Source organism: Odocoileus virginianus, chromosome 5 (assembly GCF_023699985.2).
Source record: "Odocoileus virginianus isolate 20LAN1187 ecotype Illinois chromosome 5, Ovbor_1.2, whole genome shotgun sequence".
Taxonomy (NCBI): domain Eukaryota; kingdom Metazoa; phylum Chordata; class Mammalia; order Artiodactyla; family Cervidae; genus Odocoileus; species Odocoileus virginianus.
The window spans coordinates 41,241,289-41,257,689 of NC_069678.1; the positions used below are offsets into that span (position 1 = coordinate 41,241,289).

Consider the following 16,401-nt stretch of genomic DNA (forward strand, 5'->3'; position numbering starts at 1 on the left):
AAAAACCCAATTCTCATTTACCATATTCTCATTTACCCAATTCTCATGTACCATATTTTCTCTTGGATTCTGAAATTTATGCCTGTACTAGCACTGGGGGCTGGGAAGACAGGAGAATAAGTGCTCACAGTTTAGTAGGGAAGGTAGGTATGTAAATAGAAGAACACTTTAGGTCCCTTAAGGAAGCAGATAGACTTGCTGGAGTCAGCACTCAGGGAAGATCTAGTGGACCACCAATCTACTGGCTCCTAAGATCTAACCCACCAGTATCCCATTTTTTTACAGTGACCTTGAAAAACTCAAGTGTACCTGGAAGCAAGTAATCAGGAAATGAAGGCCTGAAGATCAGAGCACGTAGGAATCATTGTAGCCACCATAAATTCTTCTCCATGGATAAAAGAAACAGGAAGGAAAAGAAAGGCTGGCAGTGCAAGTAGGGATGAAGGATGGAGCACAGACTTTAACTATAACATATGGAAGAGGATTAAATTCATTCTGAAAAGTGCCAGGAGGAGAAACATAAACAGGAACTAAAAGTTACAGGGAAATGGGTTTCAAATTAATATTCAGAAGAATGTCTAAACGTCTGGAGGATGAAGTGCAGAAGGAGTTAGAGTGGGCACCATAGAGATTAGGGAGAAAGTCCTGGGTCACCTCCTGCCGAGCAGCTGGGGAGGGGGTTATGGCAGTAGGTAGAGCCAGGAGCTTCTAACTCTCCTAAGTGTTCCGCCCTAGGATTCGTCCCCGAGGTTCTGTCATCCTCATCCCGACTGGCTAGTATTCTGAAGTAGACCAGCCGACACCGGCCTGCCAGTAGTGAATGAGAGGACTGTCCGCGGATGGTGCAGAGCCCAGAGATTAAGGGAGGGCAAGTCAAGGCTCGAAGACCCATGGCCGCTGCCTGAATGTCTCTCACCTCTCTTAAGGGGTCGTGAGAACTTGTGTTTTCCGGGAATTATTTATTACGCTCCGGAGGCAGACTCAGAGGAGCAGGTCAGGCAAATATAAGCCTGCAGATTTCGCAAGTGTGGACAGTTCAGGAAGGACGAGGGAAGTGGACTACACAAGCGAGAGGAAGTCATCTGGCATTCCTGATTAGGAACTCAGCTCTGTTCCAGCACCATTGTCAGGGCACCTAACTGGCTCTCTCCTGCTCCCCTCCCCCTCGAGCTTGTGAAACTATAGGGGAGAAGACCTTCCCAGGGTGGGGGCACCATTTCCAGTCCGTGGGTCCGGCCGCACCCATGGTACCAGGATGAGAGAAAGGCCTGCAGAGTCGCAGGTTCGTGGGAAACAGCGCATCTGGGAGGTCGTTTCGGATTCCCTGGAGACCTTGCAATTATGGGCTGGGTCCAGGGCCATTTTCTCCTCCCTCAGCGGCCCTGGGTGAGAATAAAGGGAGGGACTGCAGAGAACCCTCTGAACGTTATCTTTCCCTGGGGCTTCTCGGGCTCCTGCACACCCGGGCCTTTTCACAGGCTGTGCTCACACCCTGGTTTCCCTTTCTCGTTTCTCCTTTTCTATCAAGACCCAACTACCAGGTTCTACCCCGTGTAAAAAACTTTCCGCAACTCTTTCAGGCCGAGGCAGCCTGGAATAATCTAACAAAGCTCACTGTAATTAGTTCTACCAAAGACGGTCTTATTCACCTCATTCTTCCTCAGAGAAGGCGGGCACAGAACCTGGAGCGTCTCAGATGCTCAGTTCAAGCGGGTGGAACGTGCGGAGTGCTCCCTTCTCCGCCGGCTGGCGTGGCGCATGCTCACTGATGCTCTGTTCCATGCAGGGCACATACCTGCATTATCGCTGTGGCCCATCTGGCTTAAGTTGGAATGCAGCTCTGGTCAGAAAGAACTTAATTCTAAAGTAAATGAACAAAGGAAACTGTGGTTTCCATCTCTTCCCTCCACAACGGGGAAGCCCTTGCATCTGGGGGAGGGGATTGGTCTAAAGGGGGCCCAAGCAGACTAAGAACCCTCAAGGGAGACAGGCCAGTCTTGTCAAAAACACTTTAAGCCACTGACCCAGCACAGAGACTCTGCTGTGGAGAAACTCAATATAAGGGTGTGCCTTGCTTGTCGGGAACTCGATACACAAAAATCCAAAGTCATAAAATAGATAAATCTGGGGTGGTTATTGACTTTACAAGAGGACTCGCCAGCAATTCCTCTAAATAGCCAACTCCCACAGTCTACTTTACCTCCGATTTTATTTTCAAGAGTTTGATATTACACACCGGTTTCCAGGCGGAACATAAATAGGCCCCTGGGGAGCCTGGTGTCGCAGTGTGTCTGGCCAGAAGCTTGTTGACCGGGCCTTAAGGTGAGCAGGCCTGGAGCTGCCCTAAGTGCTGGAGTAGGTGTGTTTCAGGAGACCCCTCCAAGCTCTCTGAGCTGGCTCTTTCCAAAGGCAGGTGTGATAGGAAGAACCAGGCACAATCTAGACCGTCTGGCTCTGCCCGAGTAGGTTGCTTGATTGCTCAGGTGAACTTGGGATTTGTATCAGCTACTCATTCATTCAGAAGTGTTTGCTACAGACTTTCTGTGTGTGACACTGTATTAGACACAGCAAAGCAAGGAGATTGTAAAGCGTATCCCTATTCTCTAGGAACTCACAGTCTAATAGGAAAGACAAGCCCTGGATTTCACTGATTCTTAAAAGTATGTTTTCACCCTTTAAGACTGCTGAAATCACAATGCATCTTACTACAGGTGGTGTGGATAGTTTAATTGGCTGAGTTTTTCTCAGTAGTATGTAAAAGGGTGATATTACCTTGCGGTCATCAGCATCTTAAGTGAAATAGGGTAGATATAAGTGCTAGGTGACAGTTTAATGCCACAGAACTCCAAGTGAGGTTTGATGTTGGAAGGATAAAATTGAGCCCCTGTGTGAATATACCTTATCAGTTTCCTATTGCAGAGAATGTGTATCACAAGTTCACAACAATATCCCTTGTCCACAGTTATTCAGAGACACTAGGCTGGAGTGGCCTTGCCCTTCCTCCATTCTGGGAGTGGGAAATGGTAGTGGCCATGCCCTGACTGATTGCCTTCCATGTGGGCCCTGAGAAAGCCAAAGGAGCCAAGCAGCAGGAGCAGGTCTGGGAGGCAGCCCTTCAGGAATGAGGAAATTGGTGTTTGATCTCTGACTTCTAGATGGCAAGTCCTCGGCCAGCTGGACCTTCCAAGAGCCAGCCCTGTGCCTGGCCAAAAACAAACAAGAATATAAACAACAACTGTGTGTGTGTGGCATGCGTGCACATATTAACATATGTGTGCAGATAGGTAGAAATATATGTACAGATATATGTCGAATGAATGAACTTCTATTATGGAGGCCAGATTTTTATTACAAAAAAAGTTCAGTGTGACTGCTAGTCTTGACTTCTTGGCTCAAATTCAGAATGATTTCTTACAGTCTGTCTAATGTTACAGGGGATTTCTTCCCTATCTTTTTTTGGCCTCACCATTCCGCACTCAAAAAAACAGTGACTCCTGTTGTGGGTGTTGAACCATTGCCCTGTTCTATTTATTTAAATGGTTGTGTTCCCACCTCATGCCAAGAGATCTGGTCTGTTACTTCTGAAAGTGTCAAGAGAATGTACAGCTTCTAGGCAGATGATAGTGAGAGTGACAGTGTAGGTTAAATACATTCTTAAGAGCATGTGTAGATAGCTAGAATGGTCTAGACCAAGCACATCAACATAATAGCACAGTCCAAACCCTCTAACTTGGTTATCATTGATGTAGCCCACAAAGTCTATGAGTGACTTTATAGTTCTTGCCCATACAGAATGTGAAGACACTTGACTGTTCCGTTATGCCTTTTCTTCACATTCACTTTGACTGTGAGTGCAATTACGAGAGTTCTGGAAGAATAGATGAGGTTTCAGGAGCCAGCATGGAGTTGCCCCTGTGGCTTTTTGTTTACATGTCACACACCTTTAGGCTTTAAGATCCTGGACGAGAAAGCTGTGTGCAGCTAGCAGGAAGCATCACTTGAGGAGGAACCGGAAGCCATTAATGGGCTGGCCTCCTGTGAGATTCTGACTGTGGCACAAAAATAAGAGGGTCAGGTGGCAGCGACCTAGTCATCCAGGCCACTTCTCTCTGGGCTTTTTGCCTTCGCACCTGGGTCCAAGTAGTCACAAGGGCCTCCTCGGGTGACCTACCAGTGGGTCAAGCCTAGACTGGATCCTGTCAGTCTGAGGTCAACCTGTCACATTGAGGCTGTCATGTGGAAGAAGCAGACTGATTTTTAGCTTGTATCTGGTGGTGCCAATGCTACTTCACCCTGTGCAGGTTGGCAGCTCTTATTACTGTGGTGGTGGGGGATTTCCAAAGGTAATTCCCATAGAAGGGTCCGGCCTGCCCCACCACCAGTTTAGGTCTTCTGTAGGTCCCTGCTGAAGGCTGCTTTTCTTCTTATCCATTGTAAAAACCAAGATGCAAAATACTTTGCTGGCTTTGATAGGATTCCCAGGCTTCAAATACTCCCCACCCCCCCACACCCCCCATTTTGGAAGTAATTCCTATTTGGAAGTAACTCCTATTCATGCCTCAGGACCCAGTTCAGATGTTCTGTCCTCTGTGAAGTTTTCTCTGACTACCCTTTGTACTCTCACTGTCCTAGGTTCTCCAATGCTGTTACTATGCACCAGAATTATTTGTATACATTGCTACCTCTGCTAGATATGACATCCTTGCCAGGGACAATGCCTCATTATTTCATCTGTTACCCATGTCTTGATATGTGGCCTGTCAAGTACTACATACTCAGTAAATGTTCAGTAAATGAATGGACATATTATATTTCTGCCAAATATTTATTTTTTGGTTCCTTCACTCATTTTTAGGAGTACTTTCTTCTCCTTTGGGTATAGTTATCTTTGTGCTATTTATAAAATCAATAGGCCTCAGAAAGGGCCAAGTATAAAGTCATCAGTTGGATGATTTCGGGTTTTGCTGATGGCTGAGTGGTAAAGAATCTTCTTCCCAATGCAGGAAATGTGGTTTCGATCCCTGGGTTGGGAAGATCCCCAGGAGGAGGGCATGGCATCCACTCCAGTATTCTTGCCTGGATAATCCCATGGACAGAGGAGCCTGGCGGGCTATAGTCCATGGTGTTGCAGAAGAGTCAATTACAACTCAGTCGCTAAACAACAACAACAAGGATGATTTTAGCTATAACAGTTTGTTTAATAAAAAAATAGCTTGAACAATAGGAGATTTCTTATCACAGTAAACAAGAGGTATGGATGCAGAGGGGCTGAGGGTTGGGTGGCTCGACAGCCCGGTGATCTCTTCAGAGACCCAGGGGCCTCCTACATTCTGTTCTGCCATCTTCAGTGAATCAGGGACACTTCTCCCTGGGCTCAAGAGAGGTGATGTCCAGCAAAGAAGAAACGCCCTCCTCTTCTAGTTTCTTTTTATTATCAGAGAAATCCTTTCTCAGAAGATCCCCCACCACCCTCCCCCAGGAGATATTTTCTGGACTATCATTGATCAGGATTAAATCAGAGCCCATCATGGATAAGAAAATGAGACCATTATGGTGCCTGAAGCCAGTCCTGATGCCATCCCTAGGGTTAGGGAGAGACAGGGAACTCCTTCCCTGAACATATGGAAGGGAGAACACTTGAACAGAACTGGGGATCTGCTAGTAAGAAGTCAAGGAAATGAAGGGTGGCTGTGAGGTGTGTATCTAACGGTGTCCCCACGCCAAGTACTTGAATAAATTGTGGCACATCAATGAAAGAGTGAAAGTCTATAAACCGACTAGAGTAGCTGAAGGAGAACTACATGCAACAACATGAAATGACTTTCAAGATATAAGGACTGTAAAGCTCTGTGTATAGTCTAATCCTTTTGTTCATAATAGTAATGAATACCAGGTTAGGCACATCCCAAACCTGTAAGTACAACATGTAGTATGTACATAAAACAGGCTGGATGTGGGGACCTGTGTGAAAGGGAGGGTTTCCTAGAGACCTTCATTTTTGACATTCTGTATTTCTTAAAATATTGAATTTGTATGAGTATGCCTTCTTTTGTTAAGGCCAAAAAAAAAGCCAAATATGGAAAAGAACACTTTAAAAGGCCAAGTATCATTTTGAATGCGAGAAGTCAATTAAAGACTTGGGCTCCTTTCCAAGAGTAAACTAATTTGGAACGTGGGTGGGACCTCTCTGAAAGTTTTGCTCATGAGCCCAGAATTTAAACTGCTTCCATGAATGAGTAACTTTTTTTTTTAAGTTAGCCAATCTCCTTTTCAGAAGATACACATTTTTACAATGTTGAATCATTCTCTGTTTGCTGGAGAAGGGCATCCTCCTTACTCTGGGATGCTGAGGATGCTGACTCGCCTATAGGAAATCCATTGGCGGAAGTCGTCCCAGGAGTCACGTTGATACCAAGAGCCAGCCAAACATTCCTGTAAACCAAGTGCTTTCCTGCACCCCAAATAACTCTGTCAGGGATAAGCTCAAGGAATAAATCCTGAGGTCTGCCTTCCACTCTGCTACTGACTAACTGTAACTACCAAGTCCTCAATCTCTCTGAAGTTCATTGAACACCTCTGAAAAATGAGTAATATTTATGTGACAGCACTTGAAGGAAGCATTTTTGTGTCATTAAAAAAGATTTCTAGAAGAAACTCCCTGGCTACCTGGAATGATTCTCCTGAGAAGGCTCTTTGGTTACTATAAAAATAGATGGTTAAATTCAGCGGAGGTTCAGGATGCAGTGTATATCTTTGATCAGCTTATCCGGTGTCAGTCAAAAAATGTGACATGATATTATAAATGGAATATGTACACTTCTCCACAAAAATACACAGTCTGGAATTGTAGAAGGTAGCTAGGGAGTGGGGGCTTATTTACAGCCCCACAGAGATTTGAAATTAATGGAGTGGTCTCTATTTTTTCCTGGGCTTATAATGCAGAGTTTCCACGCCTAAAATCTTTTTTTGAAGCACTTTCATAGTAAAAGTGGTGCTGCAGTTGTGCCTTTTTTAGAAAGATCCTGGATTTTTAAAGATCTCTGCCTGCCCTTCAGTTCCACCAACCGCAGGAATACACACGTATCTTTTCTCCATTCATTTCTGGTGAATGCAGCATACCTACTCTAAGAGGGGAGGCTGCAACTCAGCTTCCACCCTATGCAAACTAACTTGTAGAAACCATGGCCCACTGTTACCAGATTTATGAATTTTTCAAAAGAAGCCAGAAATATGGAAATATGAAAAAATTCTCAATTTTCAAATATTGGCAGCAAATCCCAGTTTTTAAAAACTCTCTGCAGGCTGAACAAAACATATTTATTGTCCAGTCCTATTTGAGTCACCAGCTTAGGACCTCTGGGCTTCCCAGGTGGCACTAGTGGTAAAGAACCCACCTGCCAATTGCAGGAGACACAGGTTCCATCCCTGAGTTGGGAAGATCCCCTGGAGGAGAGAATGGCAACCCACTGCAGTACTCTTGCCTGAAGAATCCCAAGGACAGAGAAGCCTGGCGGGCTACAATCCATAGGGTCACAAAGAGTCAGACACGACTGAAGTGACTTAACACATATGTTCTTAGGACCTCTGCTATGAGGCAAGGCAGGACAAATTTGCTTTCTCTTCTTCATGAAGATCTGGAGGTTTGGGAAGCTCACTCTCAAACTCCTTTCAATCTGTTCTTAGTTGGCACTCATTCATTGACAGAACTCTTTAAAGAATTTAAAATCTGATGGGAATAGTTAAATAGCCACTCACGATGTGGTGGTGTTGCTAACATGGATTTGCCTGACGAGCCAATGGATGGAGCACTTGTTTTCTTTCTGGTAGTGTGTGCAAGTAAGGGACTGTGTTTTACCACATTTATGAAGATTTGGAGAAGAATTTTCTCCAGAGCTTTTATGAGAATTCTACATCCATTTCAGCTGAGGTGGATCCTGCTGGCTCGATATGGAACTTGGGGTTAGTGTTCTAGAAATTTTCTTGAGGTGCCCCATACCTTTGGTCAATGAAAAATCAATGCTGGTGCCCCTCCCCCATACATACCCGGCCCAGAGGGATCGTAGGCATATCTAGCAACAATTTTGCTTTTCTCTGACTGTTAAAAGGCATTCCATTTTAGAGAGAAGACATGAGTTTCTTCTTCCCAAAAGGTTTTATGACACAAGTATCGTGATGGTTAATTTTGTGTTAACTTGGTTAGACTATGATGCTCGTTTGTTGGGTTGAACAAAAGTCTAGATGTTACCCTGATGGTAATTTTTAGATACAATTAACATTTAAAACAGTCAACTTTGATGTAGACTACTATAGTCTGGGTCTAGGTGGGGCGGGAAGGTCACTGAGAATGTAGCATTGATGTTGAGACCTGCATGACAGGAAGAAGTTCAGATCAGGGAGCAGGGCATCTGGGGCAGAGGAACACAGCTAGTACAAAGGTCCTGAGGAGGAACTTACATGGCTTATTTCAGAGAGGAAGTGGCAAGTGGAGCACCATAAACTCCACTTACGGTGAGTAAATGAAAGAAATAGGCAGGTTCCCAGGACCTGTGTGCCAAGCAAGGAGTTGAATCTTATTCCAAAAGCAATGAGAAGCCATCGAGCCTTCACGTCAAGGACTGACCTGTTTCTGATTTACATTTTTAAAGAATTACTCCAGCTCCTGTAAGGAAAATGGATCACTGGTGGTCAAGATTGGAAACCAGTTATGTTTCAGTTAACTATCGCCATGTAACAAACAACACTCAAAACTTAGGGCTTTAAATAAGTTTGATTGATTTTTCATATTGGTTTGTTCATTATTTTATGGGTCAAGAATTCTGGGAAGGATTCAATAGGCAGCTCATCTCTGATTTACAAGACATCAGCTTGTGAGGCAGTTGGGGTTGGAGAGTCCATTTCCAGGATGATGTCTTCATACACATGTGGTACCCAAGGGCTCCCTGATCTTCCTCTCTCTCCACATGGCATCTCATCCTCTCAAGCCTATCCCTGTGGCATGGGCTTCTCAGTCTTCTGGTCTCAGGGTACTTATAATTCTTTTATGGAAGCTCATTTTTGAAAAGAAAGGAAATAGGAGCTCCTAGCCAGTGCACCATTTGACTAGCACCATATCGCATGACTTCTTAGATATTCATTGGTCAAGGTGGTTAAAGCGCCCACCCAGCTCCAAGAGGGTGGAGAAGTAGACCCCATCTATTTTGGAGAGCAACAGGGTTACACTGCTTAAGGGCATTTGGGTTGGAAGACCTGGTTGCAGCCACCTTTGAAAAATGCCACAAGTGAAGGGGGTGTTCCGGTAATTCAGGCAAGAGATGATGATGTCTTAGATTTGGATGTTTGCACTAGACTAAGAAAGGTAGATTCAGAATAAACGAGCAGAATAATGAGAACTGTAAAGTACTAACAAATGCACTTGAGTACTTGTTTAATTGAATTGCACCTTGTTAGATTACGTGGAGAAATGTTTCGCACCAGCAATAAAGTTTCAGGTAAGTCTGTTCTATTCTTAGTACACATGCATCACTGTCATGCATCACAATGTGCTTTGTCTCAAAGAATAAGCTTTTCAGGGCAGGGATTTAAAAAGCTCCAGATATTGAGGCTATATAGGGAGAGGAAATATATGGACCTATAACCTGCAAGGTCCAGGGACTGCCGCATCCTATAACCAGGAGGGCTTTAGAAAGTAAAGAGGGCCTTATATTTTCAAAGACTTCATGGAGATGAGTGCTTTTGCCCACAGACAAACGTGAACAGTTTTTGCTTCATACATTCAGTTGCTTGAGGAGGCAAAGCTTTAAAGGTATGAGAGTCAATGTATTAAAGAGAATATATGAAAAAAATTTTTCGGTGACAAAAATGAGGGAAGTTCCATTTTAAAACAGGAGAGAAGAATCCAGAAACTCACCCAGGCTTACCCAGTAAATTAATGGCAGAGCTAGTGTAAAATACATGTCTCCCAATTTCTGGTCTGGGATTCTTTCTACAATATCATCTGCCATTCTACCCAAAACACAGCTTTATTCTGTACTGTGGTCCCACTGGACCCTTGCTATTGCTCAAGTGACTTTCAAATAGTATCAGAAGGCAGGAGAAGAGGTTGTGAACATATCAAATCTGGTCACTGTACTGGTAAAATAACTAAAATATACTTTGCTAATTTTGATTCGGTTGCATCTCTTTATGAAGTGGACAGCACATGTGCTTCTGTGAGAATCATCACCATGAGACTACTTACTGTGCTGCTTTGTTGTTCAATCACTAAGTCATGTCCAACTCTTTGTGACCCTATGGACTGATTGCAGCATGCCAGGCATTCTGTCCCTCACCATCTCCTGGAGTTTTCTCAAATTTATGTCCATTGAGTTGGTGATGCTATCTAACCATCTCATCCTCTGCCACCTTCTTCTTTTGCCTGCTAAATGTCCCAAAGAATATTTCTTAAGATTCACTAAATTCCTAGGATTCTGGGATCACTTTATGATTCTCAAGGTTTACATCTCTATCAAAAACAAAACAAGAAAGCAGCTCAAGAACATCAGAATCTTTTAGATTGGAAAGTGATTACAATATAAGATCTTTACCACGTGTGGTGGTGGTTTAGTCGACTTCATGGTCTGTAGCCTGCCAGGCTCCTCTGTGCATGGAATTCTTTAGCAAGAATACTAGAGTGGGTTGCCATTTCTTCTCCAGAGGATCTTCCTGACCCAAGGATTGAACCTGGGTCTCCTGAACTGCAGTCAGTTTCTTTACCGACTGAGCTACCAGGGAAACCCATGTTTAGAGGGTACATATATGCTCTATTTCACATTTGCAATGCATGGTTTTTTATTTTGTTTTCTCAATATTTGACATAGGCAGTATTCCATTTTAGACCTAGATAAAGCTGATATGTTCTAAATTGCATAATTTCATTCTCAATCACTTTTAATGCTTCACTCTCCCTCTTTTTCTATGGCCAAATCAAATATTTTGTGTCTATTGGAGTTTTTTAAAATTAATTAAGTACTCATTGAATCAGCACTTGTATATCATTTAGTGTATTTCTTATGACAAATTTAATGATCAAAGATCTAGTACTTTCCCATGCTAGATATGTTTCACATTTGAACTTCAATGGACAAATACTGGGCTTGCCTGGCGGCTCAGATGGCAAAGAATCTGCCTGCAATGCGGAAGACCTGGGTTCCATCCCTGGGTTGGGAAGACCCCCTGGAGAAGAGCACGGCAGCCCACGCTAGTATTCTTGCCCAGGGAATCCCCACGGATAGCAGGGCCTGGAGGGCTACAGTCCATGGGGTTGCGGAGAATCAGACAGGACTGAGCGACTAAGCACAGCACAGGACAAATATTACCTCCCTACATACTTAGAGGGTCTATAAAATGTTGCTCCTTGATCTTCATGTAAAAAGCAATTTGCTGGGCTCTAATATTGGAAGACAATACCAGGATTGGTGCCTGGGAATGCATAAATTTTGCCTAGAGGTTCAGATGTCTGTTTAACACTATTGCACCAAAAATCCTCACAACTTTATTATGTTTTACATGTTCTGTTGCACTAAGTTTAACTGCATCCAAGACTGAGCCAGGTGGTGTTTAAATTTCCAAATACCTTAAAATTTGGATGCCTCAGGCAAGAAAAACTGACTACTCAGTAGGCAAAATTTATAATATTTAAGGCAAGACATTGTCAAAAGAGTCAAAAGAGTGAAGGCCTTTGTCCACAGATTTTTGCTATCACATTTACTTGAAACGTTATGAATTTCAGTAAGGCTTTAAAACAGGTGCTCAGGCAGTGTTTTTCTGTAGGTCTTAATGGAGCATCAATATTAAACTATTTTGAAAACTCACAAGATCCCAGAAGCGGCTCCCCTTTTAAAGCACCTTCTCTTGTTGCCTAAAGATTCAAGTACTCTCTTAACTAAGTGAAGACCGAAATATTTCACTATGGATTTGAACAGGAGCCAAGAAGCTTGATGAAAGGGAAACCTCTCTATAAAACGTTTATTGTCAGTGTTTTCTCAAGATGTGAGTCTTCTAAAAAAAGCTACCAGCATTTTCACAAACATTGATGCAGCCTTCTCAACCTCTCCTAGTCCTACAATTCACGTCCTTTTAGGAATGCACTGCATCTAGCCTCTGACCCTCTGGATAGCCAGTTCTATCTAACTGCTCCCTCCTGCCTCAATATATTGAATATTATAAAAAGGAAAGGGGGTGGGGTAGAGTGCTCCTCACGCTATTGGAAAAGTACTTGAAATTCCTTGCATTCCTTTGCATTTAACAGCATGTTTACCTAATCACCGGCTTATTAGGATTAACACAAGTCAGTGCTTCAAATTCATTCAATGAAAACAAACTGACTTCTGTAGATTGTAAGATTTTTTTCCTCTGATCCCAATCATGGGTGAATTTTTGAGTCATTCTCCCAGGTTTTGGGATACTAGAAAAATATGAACAGGTGACCTGATAACACATCATCCAACCATATTTAAATCTTGCCCACGGATTTAGATGTGGGCAGCCTGAGTTATGGACTCTTTTCATTAAAGTTTCTCTCCTCTCTAAAGGGACGTGCACAGTTAAAAAGTGATTAAAATGACAAATGACTCTACCCACCTCAAAGAGCTTGGGTGATGGAGCTTGGCCCTTAGACTTCGAATTCTTATGAAAATAAAGCATTATTATTTAAATCACAAACTTCAGATTCAAATCTTCTTGTGCTTGTGCAAGGGCTAGGGTTCAATCTGTGTTTTTAAAACAGATTACTTTAAATGCCAAGGTTTTTCTCTACTGAATTTATAAAAGCAATCATTGTGAGATTTTTGTAAGTTAGTTCCCTGCTCTATCCCAAGCACTAGAACAGTTCCTGACTCACTCAGTAAATCTTGTTTCAGTGATTGAATGCATAAGCTAGATTGTCCCCAATGGCTCTGAACATCCTCTAAAAATACTGAATGCCATACACTCAGACACTAGGTAAATATTTCTTTATTAAATGATTAATTCCATAAATAAATTCTTTTCACTGAATATAAAATTAAAATCATTTACAAATTATTCCAGTATTACATTTCCCCTCCCTCCCCGAAAGCTACATTTTGATAAATAAAAACATTCAGTCTTAAAACACCTGATTTCTGTTTGCAATTTAGAGTGCAGATAGCTGCCTCTCACGGACACTCACAGAGTGTCACCTTCAGAAAGGGACCCCCTTCCCATTTACTTCTGTCAAAGGATGAAGGTTTCAACTGTCCAACTAATCTTAATTACCTTTTACAACTGTAAAACTGAAAGGAAAGAAGCCTAGAGAAAAATACGCTTACCAAATAATTTACAAACAGAAAACAGAACGTCATCAACACCACAAGCTCCAAAATGAAGCGGTAACGTGTGCTCCAATATTATGAAGCGAAGTATTCTCCAATCGCAGCTGCGTTAGTGTCCATGTGCACCAACACACCTAGCAGTTTCGAAATACCTTAATACTACTCAAGAATGAGCAATGCCTCCCTCCTACAGTAAGTCCCTTCACCCCGCCGCCCCCACCCATGCCTCTGTGATTCTGACACTCTTCTCTCCCCATTTTGTCCACCCTTGTGCTGGAAACCCGAGTGGCATTTAGTCCCTAAACTTGTGAATGTCATTGAACAGCCTGTAGAAGGGGAAGGCGGCCTCGTTGGCATGCGGGCAGTTGTAGTTGCATCTGCAGGACTGTATCATCATGACGTTCTTGGAAAACATTTCGCCGTCTTCGCAGCGGAACCGCATCTTCACAGTCCTGGTCTGCTGAGGCGTGCAGCAGCGGCCGTCCACGCAGGATCCGCAATACTTGGGCCGGTATTTCTTCACACTCGAACATCCAGCGTAAGTAAAGTGCACCGGTTCGGGGGATTTCTTGGTCTTGCTGCATTTCTTGCCCTTCTGTAAGAAAAGAGAAGGGAAGTTAGTGTTTTCTCTTTCTTGGAAGAGAAGGTCCCTTCTCACCCAGTCTACACCCAGGGGACCAGTCTACACCACAGCACCGCAGGCACGCACTTTGAGGCTGCTGTACGCCGGCTGTCCACAAGGCCGCACTTCACAGATCCGGGTTTCTTTCACCAGGCGGCATTCAGGGTTGTCATTGGTAACGCGTGTGGAGATACCAGTTCCACAGGTCTTTGAGCACTGGGACCACGAAGTTGTTTGGACGATACATTTCTGGCCATGTGAAGAAGGGTTGTAAAGAATGCGAGGTTCCATTCCAAAAACTAGACAGACAAACAAGAGGCAAGAGTTCTCAGAAACACAGGGACACAAACAAATTCAAGTTCTCATTTCTCTAAAGCTTCAGACTAGGCATAGGGTTCAGGGCAAGGTCGCAGTCTTAACTTACCCGGGAGCCGCTTCAGGAAGCCGCCTTTTCCAACTGCAATTAATTCATTGTTTCTCGTTAACTCCACCTCCGAGGCATCGAAGGCCAGCTCCTTGCCCAGGAGGCCCTCCCTGTCGTCCACAGGGTCCTTGGCACCGTCGTCGTCGTCGTCGCAGACCCACTCCTCACAGCACTGTCCGGTAACTTTGACCAGCCGGGGGTTGGGGCAGCCCAAGTTAGGGAGAGAGAGTTCTTGGGGGCACAGAGGAATGCAGCCCACGGCGCCATCGATACATGTGCACTGATGTTTACAGTTGGGCTGGAAACTTTCCCCATTCTGGTAGATTCTGGAGTTATATTCACAGGGTCTGCCCTCCGACTGAGCTGCAAAGAGCACCGAAAAAGAAAGGAAGGGGTGGATAAAGGTAAGATTCTGAACTACGGCCTGAAACTCATACATATTTTCTGCTGCTTAATTCAATTTATGGTAAAGCTTCCTACAATTCCCCGGAGACTCCAGACCAGAACAATAAGTTAGTCAGGAATCACTTTTCCGTGTGCGCTTTTCGTTGGGCCCAGACACATTGAATTGCATTCCAGACTGCTGAAATCATGAGCCTTTCTGCCAAGCTACCAACAACAAAGCATCACCATACATGGTCTCGAAATTACTAAACTTCTGGACTTCGGGGACTATTCTTTTTTTTAAAAGGGGCCAAACCGCAAGCCTCTTACCTCTGCAGATCCCCTTCTGAGCGGTGGAGCTGGCGCCGAAGTTGCATTCCAGCCCCTTGGTGTGGTCGCAGGGCTGCGTTTTGCTGCAGTCCTCGTTGAGCTGCTTGGCGCAGACCTTACAGCAGCCGCAGGCGTCCCGGACCAGCCCGACTCCGGGGGCGCACTTGGGAGCCTCCAGGGGGCAGTGGCAGGCGGCGGGGCAGGTGGAGAGAGCCTGGAAAGGGGTGAGGAAACGCGTGAGGCTCCGCGGGGGTACGCAGGAGAGGCGCCCCAGGAAGGGACGCGGGTGTCTGACCCGGGCGGCAGGGGAGGGGGGTTTTCTGATCCCGTCCAGCCCGGCCGTCCCGGGCAGCGGCGAACGCCAGGAGGCCCCCGGCAGGTCTTCAGGGCGGGCTTAAAGAAAGAGCTATCCCGAAACGCCCCCCGAACTTTGGAGTCTAGCTTTTCCGACCGCGGGTCTTTCGGGGAAAGGGGAACGGGCTGTGAGAGCGGACGGGGAAGCGGTGGCCTAAGAACTCACCAGCCTGGCCAAGTGGAGAAGGGTGACGGCGAGGGCGAGCGTCCTGGCGGTGCGGGAGCTCATCGTGGCGCGCTGGAGTGGTCCGGACGAGCGCGGAGGCAAAGACGCCAACACACCAAAGCGCAGCGGGCGAGCCGGCGCGGCTGGGGTAGTGGGCCGGGCGGCGGGGAGGCGAGGGCCGGGCCGGCGAGCGGTTTGGGGGCGTCCTTCTCCCGAGGTCCTGGCCGAGGAGTAGCGGAGGGCGCGGGTGCTGCTCGGGGGCGCTCTCGCTCGCGGTCTGCCCCAGCGCCCAGAGCCCGCCTTTTATATGGGCCGGTCGCGGCGCCGCGTGTTGCAGTGACGTCGGCTCTGTCTGTGCGTTCCAGAATTCTCAAACATCTCAGGAATGCTGGTTGGCGCGGGCTCCTGCCAAGCGCCTCCCCTGGCTCCGTTGCACTTTTTTTTTTTTGTCCTGGACCCGTCAAGAAAACAATCTTCCGTTTTTTCCACTTTAACGATTTCTGTTGGGGAGGGCTCTTCTTGGCGTGATGATGGTGATGGTGGTGGAAGGGCTGAGGGGGGCGAGTTCAGAACTTTGCCTGGACTGGGATGGTGGGAGGACCTGGAGGGAGGGACAAAAGTCGTTTTGTTTGGTGATGCCAAGTTGACCCCGCAGCCTTGGAAGCCCTCACCCGGGAAGGCAGCGAGCCGTTTGCCTGTTTACAGCGAAGGTGAGAATCAAGTTATCTATTGAGAAAGGCGAACGAGGAGGGGGAGTGTCTGGGAGCCAGGACTCTATTTGAGGATTTCATAG

The 16,401-nt window shown here is 45.5% G+C and overlaps 1 protein-coding gene across 1 annotated transcript; it reads right to left on the reverse strand.

Moving 5' to 3' along the window:
• Positions 1-12,975: 12,975 nt before the first annotated feature.
• On the reverse strand, positions 12,976-15,893 carry CCN1 (cellular communication network factor 1). Its single transcript, XM_020877260.2, has 5 exons — positions 15,609-15,893; positions 15,089-15,302; positions 14,375-14,737; positions 14,038-14,249; positions 12,976-13,923 (listed from the first exon to the last, which is right to left on the reverse strand). The coding sequence occupies exons 1-5, from the start codon at positions 15,669-15,671 to the stop codon at positions 13,621-13,623; spliced, it is 1,155 nt and encodes a 384-aa protein (XP_020732919.2). The 5' UTR covers positions 15,672-15,893; the 3' UTR covers positions 12,976-13,620.
• Between the last annotated feature and the right edge of the window lie 508 nt (positions 15,894-16,401).

Excerpts from the sequence above, each read along its gene's own strand:
- CCN1 (XM_020877260.2), bottom strand. The coding sequence starts at position 15,671 with ATGAGCTCCCGCACCGCCAGGACGCTCGCCCTCGCCGTCACCCTTCTC. Across the intron at positions 14,738-15,088 it reads TCAGAAGGGGATCTGCAGAG|CTCAGTCGGAGGGCAGACCC; the intron begins GTAAGAGGCTTG and ends TGCTCTTTGCAG. Across the intron at positions 13,924-14,037 it reads CGGCGTACAGCAGCCTCAAA|AAGGGCAAGAAATGCAGCAA; the intron begins GTGCGTGCCTGC and ends CTTTTCTTACAG.